Below are 17,795 nucleotides of genomic sequence, written 5' to 3'. Positions count from 1 at the left end.
TATATTTTTACAGGGAATAGAGAGATTATTCTAGTTAAATGCAAACCCTTTTTATACAGAAATATTTTGGAGAAGCAACCTTTCCAAAATATTTAAAACAAATTTCAAATATCTTTCTATTGCAATAGCATTCACTTTGAATCTCCCTCCCATGGATTTGTTTTGTGATGCTCCTGAGTTATAATTTTGTACTGTCATCTATCACTTATGGCATTGACAAAGAAAATTAAAAAAAAAAAGGTAAGTTTTAAAATTTTTTGTTCTAGGATGGGATTCAGAATTTCTTTCATTCGTATGAAGTCATTTCAAAGTAATGTATTATAACTCCAATGAATCTCCAACTGAGTTGTTAGTGTCTGATTATTTACACTTGCTCCCACTGGTATCTGCTAGAATTAGAATGGCTAGAAGCTTGCTTGCAGTCAGCATTTCTCATAAATTACCAACTCCCTGAGTATGGTAAGCATATGCTGAAAAGTGGCTTCTTCACTGTGTGGTGTTTTTTTTTTTTTTTTTTTATAAATAGTTGTTCACTGCATTTCTTAATTGTCTTCCATGGTTGGCCTTTCAGTATGAATCAAAGGAAATCTCAGAGCTTTCAGAATGCTTAACCAATGCATTATTCATCTGTATCAAACAATGCATATTCCACTTGAGATTTTACAAATAATATATGAGATACTCTGTTTAGTTTTTTTTTTTTTTTTTTTTTTTTAAGAATACTTTCCAGGTCAGAGAAATTAAATTTTTGCTACAGGCAGCATCATAAATACAACCGAACATACCATAAGCCAATTTCACATATTTTATTGAGTTCTGCAAAAAATTCAGGCATATACATATAAAATGTCAGAAGCAAATACAAGGGCATAAATTCATTACATTGCACTTAGATGAGTTACAATAAAACATGCTTTAGAGTAAGGTCCTTTTTGTTACGAAGCCTATTTTACAGGGAAGATCATAGTTCTTCAGAATTTGGCTTACAAGTGATAGTTATTGGCCTGCCTTTTCTTGTAGTTGGATCATGTTTCATCTGCTTTTGGAAATCTTGAAGGTATCAAAAATAAAGCCTGTGGCTCAAAGGCATTGCATTACGTAATGAGAAATATTGACTGAACAGATTTCGTGTGATATACAAAGTCATAATTTTAATTCTTGTCAGGAAAGATCAGGTTGGCTTCAAAATATGATTAAAATAGGTGAAAAATGACTTTTGTTCAGAAATGAAGCTTTAAAATGTTTATACAGATGCACCTGACATTTTCTGGGGGTGGTTAGGATGGATACTTTAACAAATGGTCAATTTTTTTCTGGCATATACATTTTTTACTTTGAGGAATATTTCTTTAAACTTCATTTTTCCTTGCAAAAGGCTGTAAACTGATACATTCTTCTTTTCTGCTGTCATGAACAACACTACCCTCATTCAGCAGTATTTGAAATGCTCTGTTGGTTACATACTGAAATTAACACATTTAGAGTCACAGCAAAAGACCAGGGAAATCAATGATTCACAGGCTTCTCCCTTAGAAGCCTGTGAATCAACTGAACACTTTTCACTTCCTCGCAATAAATCCAGGCATACTGGGTTAGATTCTCAGCTGAAGTAAACTGGCATGGCTCCGCTGACTTAAGTGAAAATCTGCCAATTTACACCAGTTGAGAATCTAGACCCCTGAATTTTTACAAAATTTATTTTTCTCCGTCATAATAAATTGTTGTTAGTGGAGGGTAAAACACATAATTAAATTAATAACTACTCTGAGACTTTTCGAAGCTGGACTACTTGTCCCCAACGCTGAAGTCACTGGGAGTTTTTGTCTGAGTAAAGACTGTAAGAATGGACTCCTAGACAGCAGTTAAAACCCCATAGAAATGTTGGAGAGGAATTTTTTGATCTGAAAGGAGATCTTCTCCAAAGACTGTTATTAGTTGAAGGATCTTGACGCAATGGAAAGATTTCCCGCTCCCCTCTCCCCCCCCATTCATAAATTGTTGCAAGATTGGGCAAAAGTTTGAAAACATGCCTTTACCCCAAAGTATCTGTAGCACAAGTCTGTCTTTGGTATAAATCTGCTTTGCGCTGACTACCACACTCAATAAAGAGTGAACACCTATACTTTTTTTCATGGGCTTTGCTAAAATACTCTGCATTCTGTGCTAAGGTTTTTGCAGAAGTGCATTTTATAATCCGATTGATATTTAGTTTGAGGTACTTAGCACAGCAAGAAAACTATGTGATGATATGGCCATATCTGGAATGGAAACAGAAGATGTTATGGGGTATCAAACTTTTCTCCCACATTTCCATTCTGTAATTTAAATCTTAGTATTTTTAGATCATTGATGCAGTTACTGTGTTCCACTGACAAGCAAGACCGATTGCCTCACAGTGGGTAAACACAATTTTGGGTATTATAAAAGCCTTTTTAAAATAGTGATTTTAAAACCACATTTGAAGCTTAGGAAGTTTGAATCCAGGTAACAAGATTTAAAGCCCATAAAATAAATATGTAAACAAATCAAATTCTATCTTTTAAAAAATATATCCTTTTGGATGTTTGTTTTTAAACTTTAAATGACCTAGAACTTTGAGACACTGAATTGAATACTTGATATCTGCAGTAGCTTCACCATTGTTTTTTATTTATTCAAGTGACAAAAAGCTGCCTGAATAGGCATATTATAGGCCACCGTTCATATACTCCTCTCCTCCCCAACTGGTTAGCTCCCTCGCTTGTCCATCTGTTAGCATTTCTTTCCTGTCCGTGAGGAGAAACCAAGTAGACACTTAAATATTATTTCCACTTTGTTCATTTGTCACTTGGGGGCTAGAATTACCCACTGGAAAAGGTAACATAAGTGTAGAAACCACAGGACTTTGACAGCAGTTGCTCACAAGCCACAGCTGCAAATCCACCATTGTGAATCGGTGCTGATGTTTTGCCTTTCACCGTTTTTACTGATGTAATTGCTTTGAAGAGGACTCTTTTCTCCCTCTGAGGTGCTAGAATGCTATGCTTCATTCTGTTTTGTGCTGTATCACTTAGAGGTGATTTTTGCTGAATTTATTGCATTGACAGGTTCAGTATAATATTTCTGATGAGAAAATGCGTGTGCAGCAATGCATCTTGTACATTGAGCATTCAATGACCAGTATTTTAAGACAGAATGGTAATTTTCTGGGGGGTTTTTTTGTTTGTTTTTTTGTTTTTGAGGGAAGGTGTGAACAAGATGAAATGTAAATGTTGAGATCATCATTTTTATTATAGGGCTTGATCCTCAGAGCTGCTGAGCATCTTCCTAGAAGCAAACGTAAGTTGTGGGTGTTCAGCACCTTACAGTAGCAAGTACAGAGTCTGATCCAAAATCTCCTGTTGTTTTCAGTGAGCTTTTTATCAAGCTCTTACTCATTAGCAATTTTAACCTCTAACTCATAGTTAGAAATATTTGCTTTTGCTTTTTCTCCATTATGGGTATGCAAAGAATGGAGATTCAAGGCTTTTCTTTGTAATGAGTGACGCTCATCACTTAGCTGCATTTAACTGACACCCAAAATACAACAGTGAAAAGAGTGCGTGTGTGCGGCAGGTATTTTTAAAACTTCATTTTTGTTTATGCTATAAGGGTAGTTTACTGTATGATCCATAATATGTACTTTATCTTTGTATCAACGTTTTTGTGTATTCCCTTTAACCTCCCTTATTTGCTTGCTTTCTTTGTTTCTTTCATTTTCAGAAAGACTGTAGACAATGAGGAAAAGATATACAGTCTGAGTCTCAAAAAAAAACAAACAATTTTGTGATCATCTTCAGGACGCTCACAAAACTGAATTAAAAATAGAGATGGTAGTGTTAATATCTGGATTAGATTTGAGGCCCACATTCAATACTGCCAAAAATCTCATGAACTCTTCTGACACTGTGAAAATGTCCTTGGGAGATTTCTGCTATCTGGAATGCTACAAATGTCATACCATCCACTGTTCTCGTGAGATTTCTACCATTTGGGACTGAGATCGTGCATAAATGGTTGCTCTCATTAGTCACGACCATCTCCAAACTTCGACAAAACGACTCCTCCTTGTTCCATACAAGAGGCTCCAGGAATCTCTTTTTGCTTTGTATTTGTACTAGGACTCCTAGGCACTACAGCAATACAAATAATAACAGATTCTGGAGATTCAGGATCAGGAATTCTAATCCAGTCTTCCTGTCCTCAACTTCGTTCTCTTCTGAACACAGTGAAAATCAAGATGTAGGACTGTTTTCCTGCCAATAGGAAAAAAAAGGCAATATGGAGTTCTAGGGTCTGATCAAAAATCCCTTAAAGTCACCATATTTACTTCAGTGGGTTTTGGATGAGGCTCATATTTTGCTTTTTGCGTAGTGTTATTTTTTGGGTTTTTTTTTTTTTAAACTAATACTTACGTTCTTCTGGCATCTCTGACATGAGTATTTCAGCCAGAGGAATGATTCAGGTAATTATTTTCTTTGAGAAGATATCAAATAAAGAGATAAATGTTGATATACTATGTTAACATGTACGTGTAACATACTGAGATCCTCTGACTCTTATAACTATGCAGGGATATGCATACAATATGAATAATATTTGTTCTTTTTTCCATATATAGTGTATTATTACCAGTGTTAATATCAATTCATCGAAACTTTGTTCAACGGAATTGGCAGCTGAGAAGTGCCATATTGCATATCATGGGCTTGTTTCTGGCCTTTGATTTGAATAGATGGTTGGATCAGTTTTCTTAAGGTTAAGAATGCAGTAGCAGATTGACTTACACATTAGAGTCTTTCTTTATGTTTACCTTTAGGTGTATCTGCCCAGGAATTGTATTTGCCTGTCTTCCTGTTAGTGTTAATTTAGAAAATATTGATAAAGGCATGGCTCTTGTGTGCCAAATAAGAAGAGTTGGGAGACGCTTATCAGATCTCCTCATGTCTCTTCAAAGCTAGAACATTCAAGATTTAGGCAAATTAGAAGAGGTAAACTAACCTAATCCTCATAAAGTAATCTTGCAGTGGAAAGTATCAGAGGATCTATTTTCTCTCATTGGCTTCAGTGGGAGTAGGATTAAGCCCTGAATATAGAAATTGTTTGCAACATGTGCTCACAAGTGTGTTCTATATTAAAACAGGTTAAATACCAACTGTATGTTAGAAAAAAGAAAAATAATCTTACAGTTTCTGTGTGGAGTATCTGTAGGGAAGAGGAATACAGTTAAATGGGGAAAAATGCCCTTTTTCCTATTATCTCTCTGGTATTTTGTAAACCTGATAAAGATTTTTTTTTTCTTTTCAGAAAAAAGTATAAAATTTTCTTTAACTACATGCTGGCTTTATGAGAGAGAATGGTATTAAGACTAGCTGGCATAACCATAATCATTAATTAAGGTGGGGGGAAGGATAGATCCTCTCCTTTTAAATCCTGGATTTAAAAGGCCCTGGTCTTCTGTGGTCAGTATTTGTCCAGTAAGGGAATTCTAGCACTTCATCGTATGTACGTTCCTATAGAACAGTGTTCTGCTGCTAGCAATTGTTTTCCTTTTATATTTGCCAATTAAGCTAGTTTATGAAAATATACAATTTTGACAAGGAATGGAAGGATGAGTACAGGAACCGCTATAAACTGGGAGTTAGGAGAACATCAGGTGGATAGCAGGAGAGGCAGAGTAGAGTGTAATTCATTTCTGCAACCCTTTCATTATAGGAATGCAGCGTTGTTGTAGCTGTGTCAGTCCCAGGTAATTGGAGAGACAAGGTGGGTGAGGTCATATCTTTTATTGGACCAACTTCTGTTGGTGAGAGAGACAAGCTTTCTAGCTACACAGAGCTCTTCCTCAGGTCTGGTAAAGGTACTCAGAGTGTCACTGTTAAATACTGTCTACTAAATGTAACCCTCTAACCCCCCTTTTTGTCCTATAAATACAAGGGTGTCACCTTGAATGGCCCCTTAGAATATGTGCTAACTAATTATGCTAACTATCTGTTCAGCCTTGTATTTAGCTGTGACACTGAGTACCTTTCCCAGACCTGAAGAAGAGCTCTGTGTAGCTTGAAAGCTTGTGTCTATCACCAACAGAAGTTAGTCTAATAAAAGACATGACCTCATCCATCTTGTGTCTATTACAGGAATGCGTCAGTCCAGCGACAAGTATCGCAAGAAGTATAGAGCAGTGCTTATGAAATCATGTTTCATCCAAATCCTGAGTTGTTATAAAAGGACTTGCTCCAGGAGAAACTAGCCCGAAAAATTTCCCCAAGGAGAAGATCTACAGTATTTTTGTGCACAAACTGTATTTTTACATTAGTTTAATCTGTCTCATCCTGTGCTCTTAAGACATTTTTCTCAAAGATTTACTTAGCTAGACTCAGTATGACTTAGGAAGGCACCAGTTCATCATTCCAAGTCCGTTTAGACTTGAGTTCTTCAGAGGCAAATCACTTTTGGTGGTGTTCCAGACAAACTTTAAAAAAAGAAGAAAGAAATAAGAGAAGCCTTACATATAGTTAATGTACATGTGAGGCAAAGTAGAAGTATCTCATGTTTTGGGAGAACAACATTTTAGAAAACTGTACTGTACTGTGAGACACTGACGGAAAAAATAGGCCAGGATACCTTTGCCATTAGGAAAATGGGAAATTATTTTAAGTACTCAAAATATAGAGTATTTTATCTGGATTCTAAGAGGTACAAATTACAATTTTTTTCTTTCTCCTTAGTTTCTCTGATTCATTTGATGTGTACGGCATACAATCTGTATCTTCTCTCCTAGAACTTGGTGGGTACCTGTAGCAATAGCAACTCAGACTATGTCGGTTCCCATACTGCGGGTTAGGGCTGAGTGTGATAAGTACTTGGATGAGAGTCTTCCAAGGAAAAAACCCAGGATGCTTCAAGAGCTAGTGTTGGTAATTTAGGCCCTGATGGTACAGCGAGCTATGTGCAGGCAAAGTTCATTGCATATAATCAAGAGTATAATCCTAGAAGATTATTCTCTTACAATATGTCTACATCGCAGGTGGGTGCATGTTTCCTAGTGAGAGTTGACAGGCTTGCGCTAGCTTCCTTGCCTACAGACAGCCCCGCAACCTGAAGCAAATACTCACCAACAACCACATACCACACAACAGAACCACTAACCCAGGAACTTATCCTTGCAACAAAGCCCGTTGCCAATTGTGCCCACATATCTATTCAGGGGACACCATCACAGGGCCTAATAACATCAGCCACACTATCAGAGGCTCGTTCACCTGCACATCCACCAATGTGATATATGCCATCATGTGCCAGCAATGCCCCTGTGCCATGTACATTGGTCAAACTGGACAGTCTCTACGTAAAAGAATAAATGGACACAAATCAGATGTCAAGAATTATAACATTCATAAACCAGTCGGAGAACACTTCAATCTCTCTGGTCACGCAATCACAGACATGAAGGTCGCTATCTTAAAACAAAAAAACTTCAAATCCAGACTCCAGCGAGAAACTGCTGAATTGGAATTCATTTGCAAATTGGATACTATTAATTTAGGCTTAAATAGAGACTGGGAGTGGCTAAGTCATTATGCAAGGTAGCCTGTTTCCTCTTGTTTTTTCCTACCCCTCCCCCCCCCAGATGTTCTGGTTTAACTTGGATTTAAACTTGGAGACTGGTCAGTTTGGATGAGCTATTACCAGCAGGAGAGTGAGTTTGTGTGTGTATGGGGGTGGGGGGGATGTGAGAAAACCTGGATTTGTGCAGGAAATAGCCCAACTTGATTATCATGCACACTGTGTAAAGAGTTGTCACTTTGGATGGGCTATCACCAGCAGGAGAGTGAATTTGTGTGGGGGGGTGGAGGGTGAGAAAACCTGGATTTGTGCTGGAAATGGCCCAACTTGATGATCACTTTAGATAAGCTATTACCAGCAGGACAGTGGGGTGGGAGGAGGTATTGTTTCATATTCTCTGTGTATATATAAAGTCTGCTGCAGTTTCCACAGTATGCATCCGATGAAGTGAGCTGTAGCTCACGAAAGCTCATGCTCAAATAAATTGGTTAGTCTCTAAGGTGCCACAAGTACTCCTTTTCTTTTTGCGAATACAGACTAACACGGCTGTTACTCTAAAAATAGCAGTGTATCCAAGGACAGTGCAGGTAGCTGCTCAGTCTAGCAGCCTGAATAGAAATCTGCCTGGAGCCCCTGAGTACGTATTTGGGCGGCTAGCCTAAGCCTCTGCCCATACTATGGCCGGCTATACTGCTAATGTTAGCACAGTTAGTATGTGTCTGTCCACTTGCGCTGAGAAACACACTCCTAGCTGCAGTGTAGCTGTACCCTTAGTCAATGCTAATTGTATATCTGGTTTTAGGATACACTGTGTTGGTGGAAAGCCTGTCTTTCTGATAAAATATGAAGCCATTCTCTTGACTGTTTGAGATTAAAACCTCCATAGCACTTTTGGCAAGATAAGGAGTGTTTATCCCAGTGTCCTACCCAAATTGTAATTTGAGTAACTGCATTCTGTGCACCTAAATTCCTTCTGCAGTTTCAATTGTATAAGGTATTCTCCATTTTTGTATCTGCTCTTTTTTGTTGTTGTGTTTTCGATACTTCATATTTAATATGTCAGTTGAAAGGAGAAGCCAACATTATTTTGAGTTTCCCTCTGTTCCTCTAGCAGCAGCCAAAGATCTTACCATTTGTTGTCCTTTTTTCTTTTTAAAGGCAGCTGGATATCTCAAATGGTCAATAATGTGATCCAGAACCTTTCAATCTATCCTAGTTGTCTGGGATTTGACAGTTGTTGCCATTTGATGGTTATTTGGAGGTCTGCATGAAATGTGTTGGTGTCTTCAAGGGTGTGTCGACACAGCAAAGAAAAACCTGCAGCTGACCCGTGCCAGCCAATTTGGGCTCGTGGGACTCAGGCTGTGGGGCTGTTTCATTCCTATGTAGACTTACAGGCTCGGGCTGGAGCCCGGGCTCTGGAATTGTCCTACCTCGCAGAAGCCTAGGGTCCAGCCCAACCCCGCGAGCCTGCGTCAGCTGGCACAGGCCAGTCACGGGTGCTTTGAAGACATACCTCAGGTCATCAAAAACCCTGTCACAAACAGTTGACTGTAACTGGCTCCCTAAATTAACATTCTCAGTTGAGAGGCCAGTAATAAATGAACATAGAAACTGAGGTAACCTCTGACCCATAGATGTGGTCCTGCCTGACCATGGCTGGGAGATATTAGTAAGAGAGTGTGGAGAAACTTGATTTGCTACTGCCATTGCAGCATTTGTTTTGTGCGTGGAGAACCAAAGCTACAAGAACACTAGGATCATCTTTAAAATGTTTTCCAATCTTTGTATTTGAGGACTCAACTTCAGCCTTTTAAGAGTCATTGAACAACTAGTTGCATTCCGTTTGTTTTTCCATAGTGGGTCTGGGGTTGATTGATTATTCATAACCTGGTATGTGAAGATCCAGAACTTGTTCTTGTCTTTTCTCTCAAGTATATCTGTGTTTCTGATCTGCCGGATATAGAGACAGCAGTGAGAAAAAGCAAGAGCATGACATTGCCAACCAAAAGAGTTTAAAAAAATCATGCGTTTGGTTAAAAATTGTGTTTTTAAACATAAATAATGGATTTTTATTTGCCTTCTGTTTTTTGAGTCTTTAAGGATCATATTTTCAAGCTTTTCCTTGCAACCATGAGGGCTAGAAAAAAGCTTATTTGTTTTTAAATTAAAATTGAAATTTTCCCATAATCACTTGACTCCAGGAGTTTGTGTTTAAACAAAACACCAAATAACATGCTAGAAATCACAACAGTTGACAACCCTGAGAGCAATCTGGGCAGAGCCGTTTTTTGTAATACTTTTCCTGTATGCAGTGTTGTTGTTGCTGTGCTGGTTTTAGGATATTGGAGAGACAAGGTGGGCGAGGTAATATCTTTTATTGGATCAATTTCTGTTAGTGAGAGAGACAACTTTTGAACTTTACACAGAGCTCTTCCTCAGTTCTGGGAAATATACTCAGAGTGTCTCAGCTAAATACAAGGTGGAACAGGTTGTTTGACATAAATAGTTAACACATATTTCAATGGACCAATCAAGATGAAGAGGACTGTTAATTCCTCTCGGTCATGGGCGGGGGCGGAGTGGAAGGAAAGAAGGGGAATAAAATAAATTTTCCAATGGTTTCCAGGATTCCAAGGAGAGCACTAATTACTGGTGAGGGCTGCCTTTTTATATTTGAATCATGTATATTGGGAATTATGAGTGACACTTCTTTACGGAGAGAGAGAATCCCCAATGTATGCTCCTATATTTCATGGATCCTCTGAAATACTACATCTGTCAAAATCTATTGTGTGGTCTCATATTTTGAGTATTTGGATGGATACGGGTCCTGTCCTGTAAAATTAATGTAGTTGAGAAGTGGGAGGGAACCAAACATCCAGTCACAGGCTGTGTCATCCCTTTTCCAGTTTTGTTGCCCACCCTAACCCTACAAGCACTTCTTCAGCCTTTTCACTTAGCAAATCTGTTTAGAGAATGTATTGGTGATTTGGGGTCTGATCCTGGCAGGTGCTGAATGTCGCCGAAGAGCACCCTCAAATCTGTTAGAGAGGAGTGTTCATTGCCTTACAGGTGTGAGGCCTGATCCTTTGATGTGTTAATGGGCATTCTTAGGAGACATCAGTAGGAGCTGAGGGAACACAGAATCAGGCCCAAACTTTGTTTTCAAGCTTTTAATACACAGTGTCTTTAGATGTTACCTACCTCTCCAATATTGGTACAGGGGTTGGTAACTTTCTTTATAGAGAGCTTTCTCACATTGTGTCAGAGGACTGTTTCTGTTTCAACTTGTGTTGATTATTGTGCAAATGTATTTATTGATACTTGAAAGTTTTCACTCACCACTTTGTTGCATTATACATTTTTTATCACTTCATTTTCCAGGCAGGTTTTTTTTAAAGCCTTGCACTTAAATTTTTTTTAACCGTTTTTTTTCTCAATCAGTGTGGTATGTGCTATTTATGAATAAATTATGGTACATGGTTTAACACTCATGCAATCTCATTTCCCTTGAATTCACGTAGCATCCTCACCAATTCACCTGGGCTCAGCACAAACCATGGGTAGGGAGAGCCCCCAGTTACTATGGAATAAATTACTTTTTATTAATAAATTTACCAGATGACAACTGCATTTCCATAGTATCCACCCATCATGGGGTGCTTGAAACTGGTTTATTAACCCATTACATTATTTTTATTGAAATGGCTCTCTAAGAATGGTATTGTTGGGTGCCCTGTTTTCTCCCTCTGACTTTTTTGTGTGGGATTTTCAAGTTTTTTCAATTTGGGCACAGTGACCTCCTTATGCTTAACTCTGTCCCGCTTGTTTTTAGCTCAGACACACTGATTCCTTTCCCTGACCTGAAGAAGAACTTTGTGTAGTTCAAAAGCCTATACCTTCTACTAACAGAAGCTGGTCCAATAAAAATTACCTTATCTGCCTTGTCTCTTGAAAAATCTCAGCAATTCCTATAAAACTTGCTCCCTTTGCAAGTTTAGATTTTTTTTTTCTAGTCACAAGCTTTGCAACCTCAGCCTAGAGACTGAAAAAAGAACTGCATTTATTCTGCCTCTTACTGTCAAATCTTCACTATGGAGAGTAAGAACATAGCTAACATTTTTGTTGATGTTTAATGCCAAGAAAAATCCAGCATGCTTTTTCCATAACTGTATAGACACTGCAGGGCTAGCAATAGTAATATATTTGTGTTGATCATTAAATAAACTGATATCTTGAATATGCACAGGGAGCAGAAACATATTTGGAGTCAAAGGGTTCCATTATACAGGTATTTTTCTGACTATTTTCACTTATTAATATATACCTTAAAGTTTATTCTATAACACTGGGGATTTCAGAGCTGCCTAACGGAGTCCAGCTCCCAGAGAGAGCGAGTACAGCATGGATTTCTTTGAGAATCTCAGCCTAAAAGTACATCTCACATATTGTAATATGAATGATAACCACTGTATGCAAATTTCCTCCAAAATGAATAGAAATTTGTATTGGAGGAAGGATGAAAAAGCAGAACTGTGATTGATATCCCACCCCGTTCTTCACTTCAATTGTTCTCTTGGCTCAGGGAATAATTACAAATGGTTACAAAAATATTTGTCCCCATGAAATTGTATGATTGCTTAAATTCCTATGCCCATATGTCAGTATATACCCGTTGAAGATTGTTTGATTTCAGCTCACAAAAATCCATTTTTTCCTGGGTCGTTTTCTACAACAAAATGTTGAAATGCATGCTGAGAGTATAATTTTATTATCTTTTTAAAAGTGTTGGCATGGCAGGTCTGAGAGATGCTGCTCAAGCATTGTGTGTGCTTCTTCCCCCACTGACTTTTATGCAATCTTGGTGAAATGTCTGTATCTTTTGTTCAATATCTGATATTCAACGGAGTTCCCGAAGTCTTGGCATTAGCTCATATTGGCATTAGATATCTTAAGCGTAACAATGTGTGGGTCTCCATTGATAAAAATATTCCCTAACAGGTATGATAAGATTTGCATTTTGAGATCTGTGGCATAGGACCAGAAGTGTTGTTGTCTGCTGGAGACTTGGCAGATTTCTCTAGCTGGTGAATGTGAGGAAATCTGAGATGCCTTTTTGTGAATATTAGCTTATCATATGTGGCAGTGCTGCAAAAAGTGTGTAGAATCCTGAAATTAGATGCTAATTTTTGGTGAGGTTTTGTTACAACTACCTCTATTTCCCTCATATCTTTGGAGCTTCTGGACTTCACAGTGCTCTGTCTTTTTCTTTCTTTTTTTGACTCTTGTATTGAATTGAGATATACTAGATCAGCTTTTTATTTTGAGGTAGGGGCAAAAATGGGTCTTGGGAGTAGTTTGCCTTCCTGCCAATCTCATTGGGTCAGTGAATTAATTTTTTACCTCTATCGGTTCCACTAGTAGGCTCACTTATATATGAATTCCTAAATATAATTGCTGTGCTCTATTCTATTAAGGTTGTTTTACTGTCCCCTCACCTTAGCGTTGGACCGCGGAAAAGTAAATTTTTCTGAGAGGATAATTTAATGATCCTGCAATGAGTAGTTTTATTGCTGTATGCAAATTATTTACTGGTTTAGGGAATGAGGGATACAATCTTAAAATATATATTTATGTTTATTTCTTGGAAAATATAAAAGGCGGTGTAACTAAGTATTCTTTGCCTACACAGCACTGAATTTCTGGAGAGATCAGAATATGATCTTAAAAATTTGTTACAGTCCAGTTCTGATTGTAGCGTTTAGCTAAATTAAATGGGTTGTGAGATACAATTCATCATACCACACAGTACAGCAGTTCCAATTGTTTGCAATTTAAAACCAGGTACATCAGAAAAAGTGTAAAAGAGTTTGATAATATGCAGTTTGTTTTTCTCACCAAGTGAACTGTATTTCTGTTCCTTTGGGGGGTGTTTTTGCCTTTCTTCTATCTCCTTCCCCCAAATTACCGTGGCCACTGCACATATGGAAATCTCAACAAGACTATTTGCATCATGACAATTTTTCACATGACCATAGTTTGTAAATCCCTCTCAAAATGTTCCTTTTCTGTCAAACCCCATACTCAGCTGGCAATAACAGTCCTGATGAATGGCATTTGCATTGCATTTCTGAAGTAATTGATCCCGCAGTCTTGTTCTCTGAGCAATAACGTAGAGAGAGAGAGATGTTGTTTTGTTACATTCTGCCTAAAGGAAAGTTTGCGCCGATTTCCATTGTTCGGGGGAATTGGTTTTTCGTGGTCCCTCCCCCGATCATTTCAGCTTTTATTTGACAGATACGCCTCATTAAACCAATATGTAAATGAACTGTACCCTTATCGAGATTACTTCCTAAAAGCAGTCATGAAGCCTCTTTAAAATATTGTGTAAATCCTTAATTGGGGCTGAGGCTTTGGTTAAAAAGCAGAGAAGACTTTTTTGCCCATAGATAATATTGATTTCCATTGAAGCAAATAGATTATCTTAATTTTTCATGTGAAAAGTGCTAGAATTCACTAAAAAAGGTTAAAATTGAAGTGAGTAATCTTCAGTGCATAATGCAATTGATAATTTTAGCTCTTTGCGTAGGAGCTGTTATGACTTGAACAGCCGGCTCTAGCCTTCATTAGAGAAGAAGCAGGCAGTTTTGAGACAGGTGGAGCTGGATCAAGCTGTGAAAGTGATTTGCTTGAAGCTGGTCATTAGTGTTAGAAATCTGGTCCTATTTATTGCATCCTTAACCCTACCATGATTATTACCATGATTATTTACTTTTTGTCTTTTTCCAGGTTGATGATGATCTGTAAAACTGTCTAAAGGAAGAGCATGGAGACTGGCATTCTGAACTGTTAGTGGGGACATGGGACTCATGTTGTCATTGATCATTTGTGTGGATTTAACCATTGAAGAGCAACAGAAGCAGCTAGAAAGACGTCGAGAATTAAAGCTGCTTTGAAGGTACATGGCTTGTTTGTTATAGTTGTTAGTCTGCTGGCTATAATTGTTTGTATTTGTGAATATTTTCTGAGTATGGATCTGCTATACATACAATGTACAACTAAAGACGTGTGTGAGAACATTTCAGTGAATTTGAGTTACACATGTAAGTGCACAACAGCCAAAAATTAACCAGCAACATTATGTTTTACAGTAAAAAAAAAAAAAATCGGGCCCTTTGGGCAGCAATACATTTCTTTTGAGAAATTCATTGAATTGCCTATGAATTGTACTGTGTATAGATGGTGAACTCACAGCCCCATCCCAGTATTCATAAACACACAGGTATGAAACTCACAGTTGTTCAGAAAATCTAATTTTGCTAAATCTCCCCAATCTGTTGCAAATTGAGATGGAACAGTAACATATCTTTATGTAAAAAGAAAAGGAGTACTTGTGGCACCTTAGAGACTAACCAATTTATTTGAGTATGAGCTTTCGTGAGCTACAGCTGTAGCTCACAAAAGCTCATGCTCAAATAAATTGGTTAGTCTCTAAGGTGCCACAAGTACTCCTTTTCTTTTTGCGAAGACAGACTAACATGGCTGTTACTCTGAAACATATCTTTATGCAGGAACCTCTTCAACATGCCTAAAACAGATAGTAGTAGAATTCTAAATCCAAATGACTGATGTTTTAAAATGCTTTGCATTTCCATTCAAAAAAACAGACAGGAAAAAAGTGCTGAATGTTTATTACAAGCTGTAAAAGAAACATGGCAAAATATAGTTTTGTCTAATAACCATTGTTACACTATTGGGAAAGGGCAAGCTATTGCACTGAAATCTGTTTCTGAAATAACTCCCCCTTTCCACTGCAGTTGTTTTTCTTTCAGACACATCTTAAAACAAGAAAAAAAGAAAGGGGGGGCGGGAGTGGAGGGAAGCTAAATTATTCATGAGACTCATTTGACAATTGATCAGTGGGGGAGATGTCGGGAGGGTGTTTTGTGGGTAGAGAGAGGAAAAATAATAATAGGCTTTAACTTTGAAAAGCCTTTTAGAGCTTCTGTACAACAGTTCATTGTGAGCTGAGAGTAATGCAGTGCAGTTAAGATATCTTCATTAGAGCTACCTGCCAAGGGCTTCCAGTAGGATTTCCATAGTGCTGGAGCGTGACATGGGGTTTGGGAAGAGGCTTATGATTTTAATAATGGAGCTGTCAGTTTGATGTCTGGAGATGTTGACTCTAAGAGCTTTATTGCCAAATTTAGATTTCATATTTATATTGAATTATTACCTCTTTAACTGAATTTAATTTTCTGTGTGCCTGTAATGAATGTATTGGCTCTCTCGCTATACGCCAGACAATACCTGAGTGATAGAAATCTGCAGTATTCCTCCTCTTGGCTGTGCTTTATTTGTATGTGTATGTATTATGAGAGAGATGCTGGAGGAGGGGAGCACTGACATGTCTATGACCCGGAAGTGTAAATGGGACATCCATTTGACTTATCTTAGGGGGGAAAAAAAATCCTTTCCATCCCGGTCTTCACCTCTGCAGCAACTCCTTGGCTGTGGCAGGAGAGCAAGGGGTGAGGGCTTAACGTACCTTAACTGTGGTTTACATTCTCTACCACTAAGCATGTTTGAAACCAAGTTGTTTTATTTATCGTATCTCTACTCTACTCTTCCCCAGTGTCGATTCAATATATTTGTTTTTCTGCTGGAGTGTATTGCCCTGCACTCCTGAGTTTGTTATTGTGGTTTGTTTATCAAAGGAAATGAAATCATTTTGCTTTTTGAGAACAAAAGTAAAAATTTCACCTCCCTCCCTCTTTTTTTGGGGGGATGTCTCGACTGTCCAGGTCACCGAATCTTGTTTTAATTTCTGTCTGGGAGAATGTCTGAGCAAGGTAAATTGAACCAGGAGACAGCAGAGGAAGCTGCCAAAGAGCAGGAGTCCACCATCTCTGATGCGACCCCAGAGAACTACATCATTAATAAAACGGAAAGCTTGGAAGCAGAGGAAAAGGAGGAGAAGCTGAGTGATGCCAAGACGGACCTCCAGGTAAGAGGAAGAAGGACCTTGGATGGCTATGAAACTGTGTTGTTGTTACATTGCTATTTCCACTGTCTTTTGTTTGGCTAGATTTTTTCTATTCTTCTCTCCTCATGCTTTTCTTTTCTTTTTTCTTGTTATATAATTGGTAGTATTTTTTAATTGCGAAGGAGCCCGTTACTGGGTACCCATTATAAATACAGTAAAATATTTGTCTTGGGATATTTAGGACATTATCTTCATCTGATGACTCACAGAATTCATAGAGACTGCTGTATTTCTTAATTTTACAGTGAATTTAATTTTAAAAATAACAGTTATTACCAACAAAAAAGCAGTGACGCTCTTGTTATGCAAAACTAAAGAAAGATCATTAAAAACTTGAGTCTTTACAAGATGATTTTTTTTACCTTAAAAGGATATTAAAAGAAAGAGGGACTGCAATTTATGGGATTACTGCGAAGCTCAAAAGGGGAAGGAGTTTGGAGAGGGAGAGAGGCTTACAAAACATGATAAAAAGACAATACTGAAGTATTTGAGCATACCACAGCAAAGCATCAAGTTTGCATCTTGTTTATATCAATCAGATTAATGCATACAGCAGAGGCAATTCTTGGCTTCCCACTTCTTTGGAGTTGCCTTAGGAATGTTACTTTGCAATCAGCAAATGATGATAAAGGTTTGCTTTGAGAAGGATTTAATGAAGTATGCTGATATTGCTATTGTGTGCATTTTCCACTAAAGTGACAATTATTTGTTACGCACAGAAACGAGGCGTAAACCAGAACCAGCAGAAAAAGAGATCCAAGGTAAGGTTTCACATTGCATGCGGAGCTGACAGGTGATAAAAAGTTCCATTCAGGTGACTGTTTTCATATACAACAATGAGCTTTTATCTTCAGTTTTTCTTCATAATCATGTGAAACTCCTCTGCTTTTGTGCCACAAGATATTAAGTGTCAATCTCCCCTTTCTTTAGCAGTCATACGTTGGTTACTGGGCTTGCCATGTACTTGTATGTGTGATCTGTGTATGTGTGTGTGTGTGCAAATGGGGAAGAAAAATCGCGTTTAATTTTTCTTTTGTAATTAGTGTTTTGTTTGAATTTTATTTAAGTGGAGTAATCAAGTTTCTAAAGCTGTAGGGATTAAAAAGATTGAGTAGGAGGAAGGCAGCTAGTTAGTGTGAAATCTGCTAGCTCGCTCGCTGTT

The 17,795-nt window shown here is 37.9% G+C and overlaps 1 protein-coding gene across 8 annotated transcripts in view; it reads left to right on the top strand.

Annotated features, from left to right (window-relative positions):
• ARPP21 (cAMP regulated phosphoprotein 21) overlaps positions 1 to 17,795 on the top strand; it is a 173,313-nt gene that overhangs the window by 29,336 nt on the left and 126,182 nt on the right. For all 8 annotated transcript variants that reach the window (XR_012157455.2, XM_073333012.2, XM_073333016.2 and 5 more), the window contains exons 2-4: positions 14,377 to 14,545; positions 16,392 to 16,594; positions 17,353 to 17,394. Coding sequence is in view for 7 of the 8 variants with exons in the window: in XM_073333012.2 (XP_073189113.1) it covers positions 16,427 to 16,594; positions 17,353 to 17,394 (210 nt within the window). In the remaining variant the exon portion in view is untranslated. The remainder of the gene's footprint in view (positions 1 to 14,376; positions 14,546 to 16,391; positions 16,595 to 17,352; positions 17,395 to 17,795) is intronic.

Source organism: Lepidochelys kempii, chromosome 2 (assembly GCF_965140285.1).
Source record: "Lepidochelys kempii isolate rLepKem1 chromosome 2, rLepKem1.hap1, whole genome shotgun sequence".
NCBI classification, from domain to species: Eukaryota; Metazoa; Chordata; order Testudines; family Cheloniidae; genus Lepidochelys; species Lepidochelys kempii.
The sequence above is the reverse complement of the archived record's forward strand: the minus strand, read 5'-3'. Positions and strand labels throughout refer to the sequence as shown.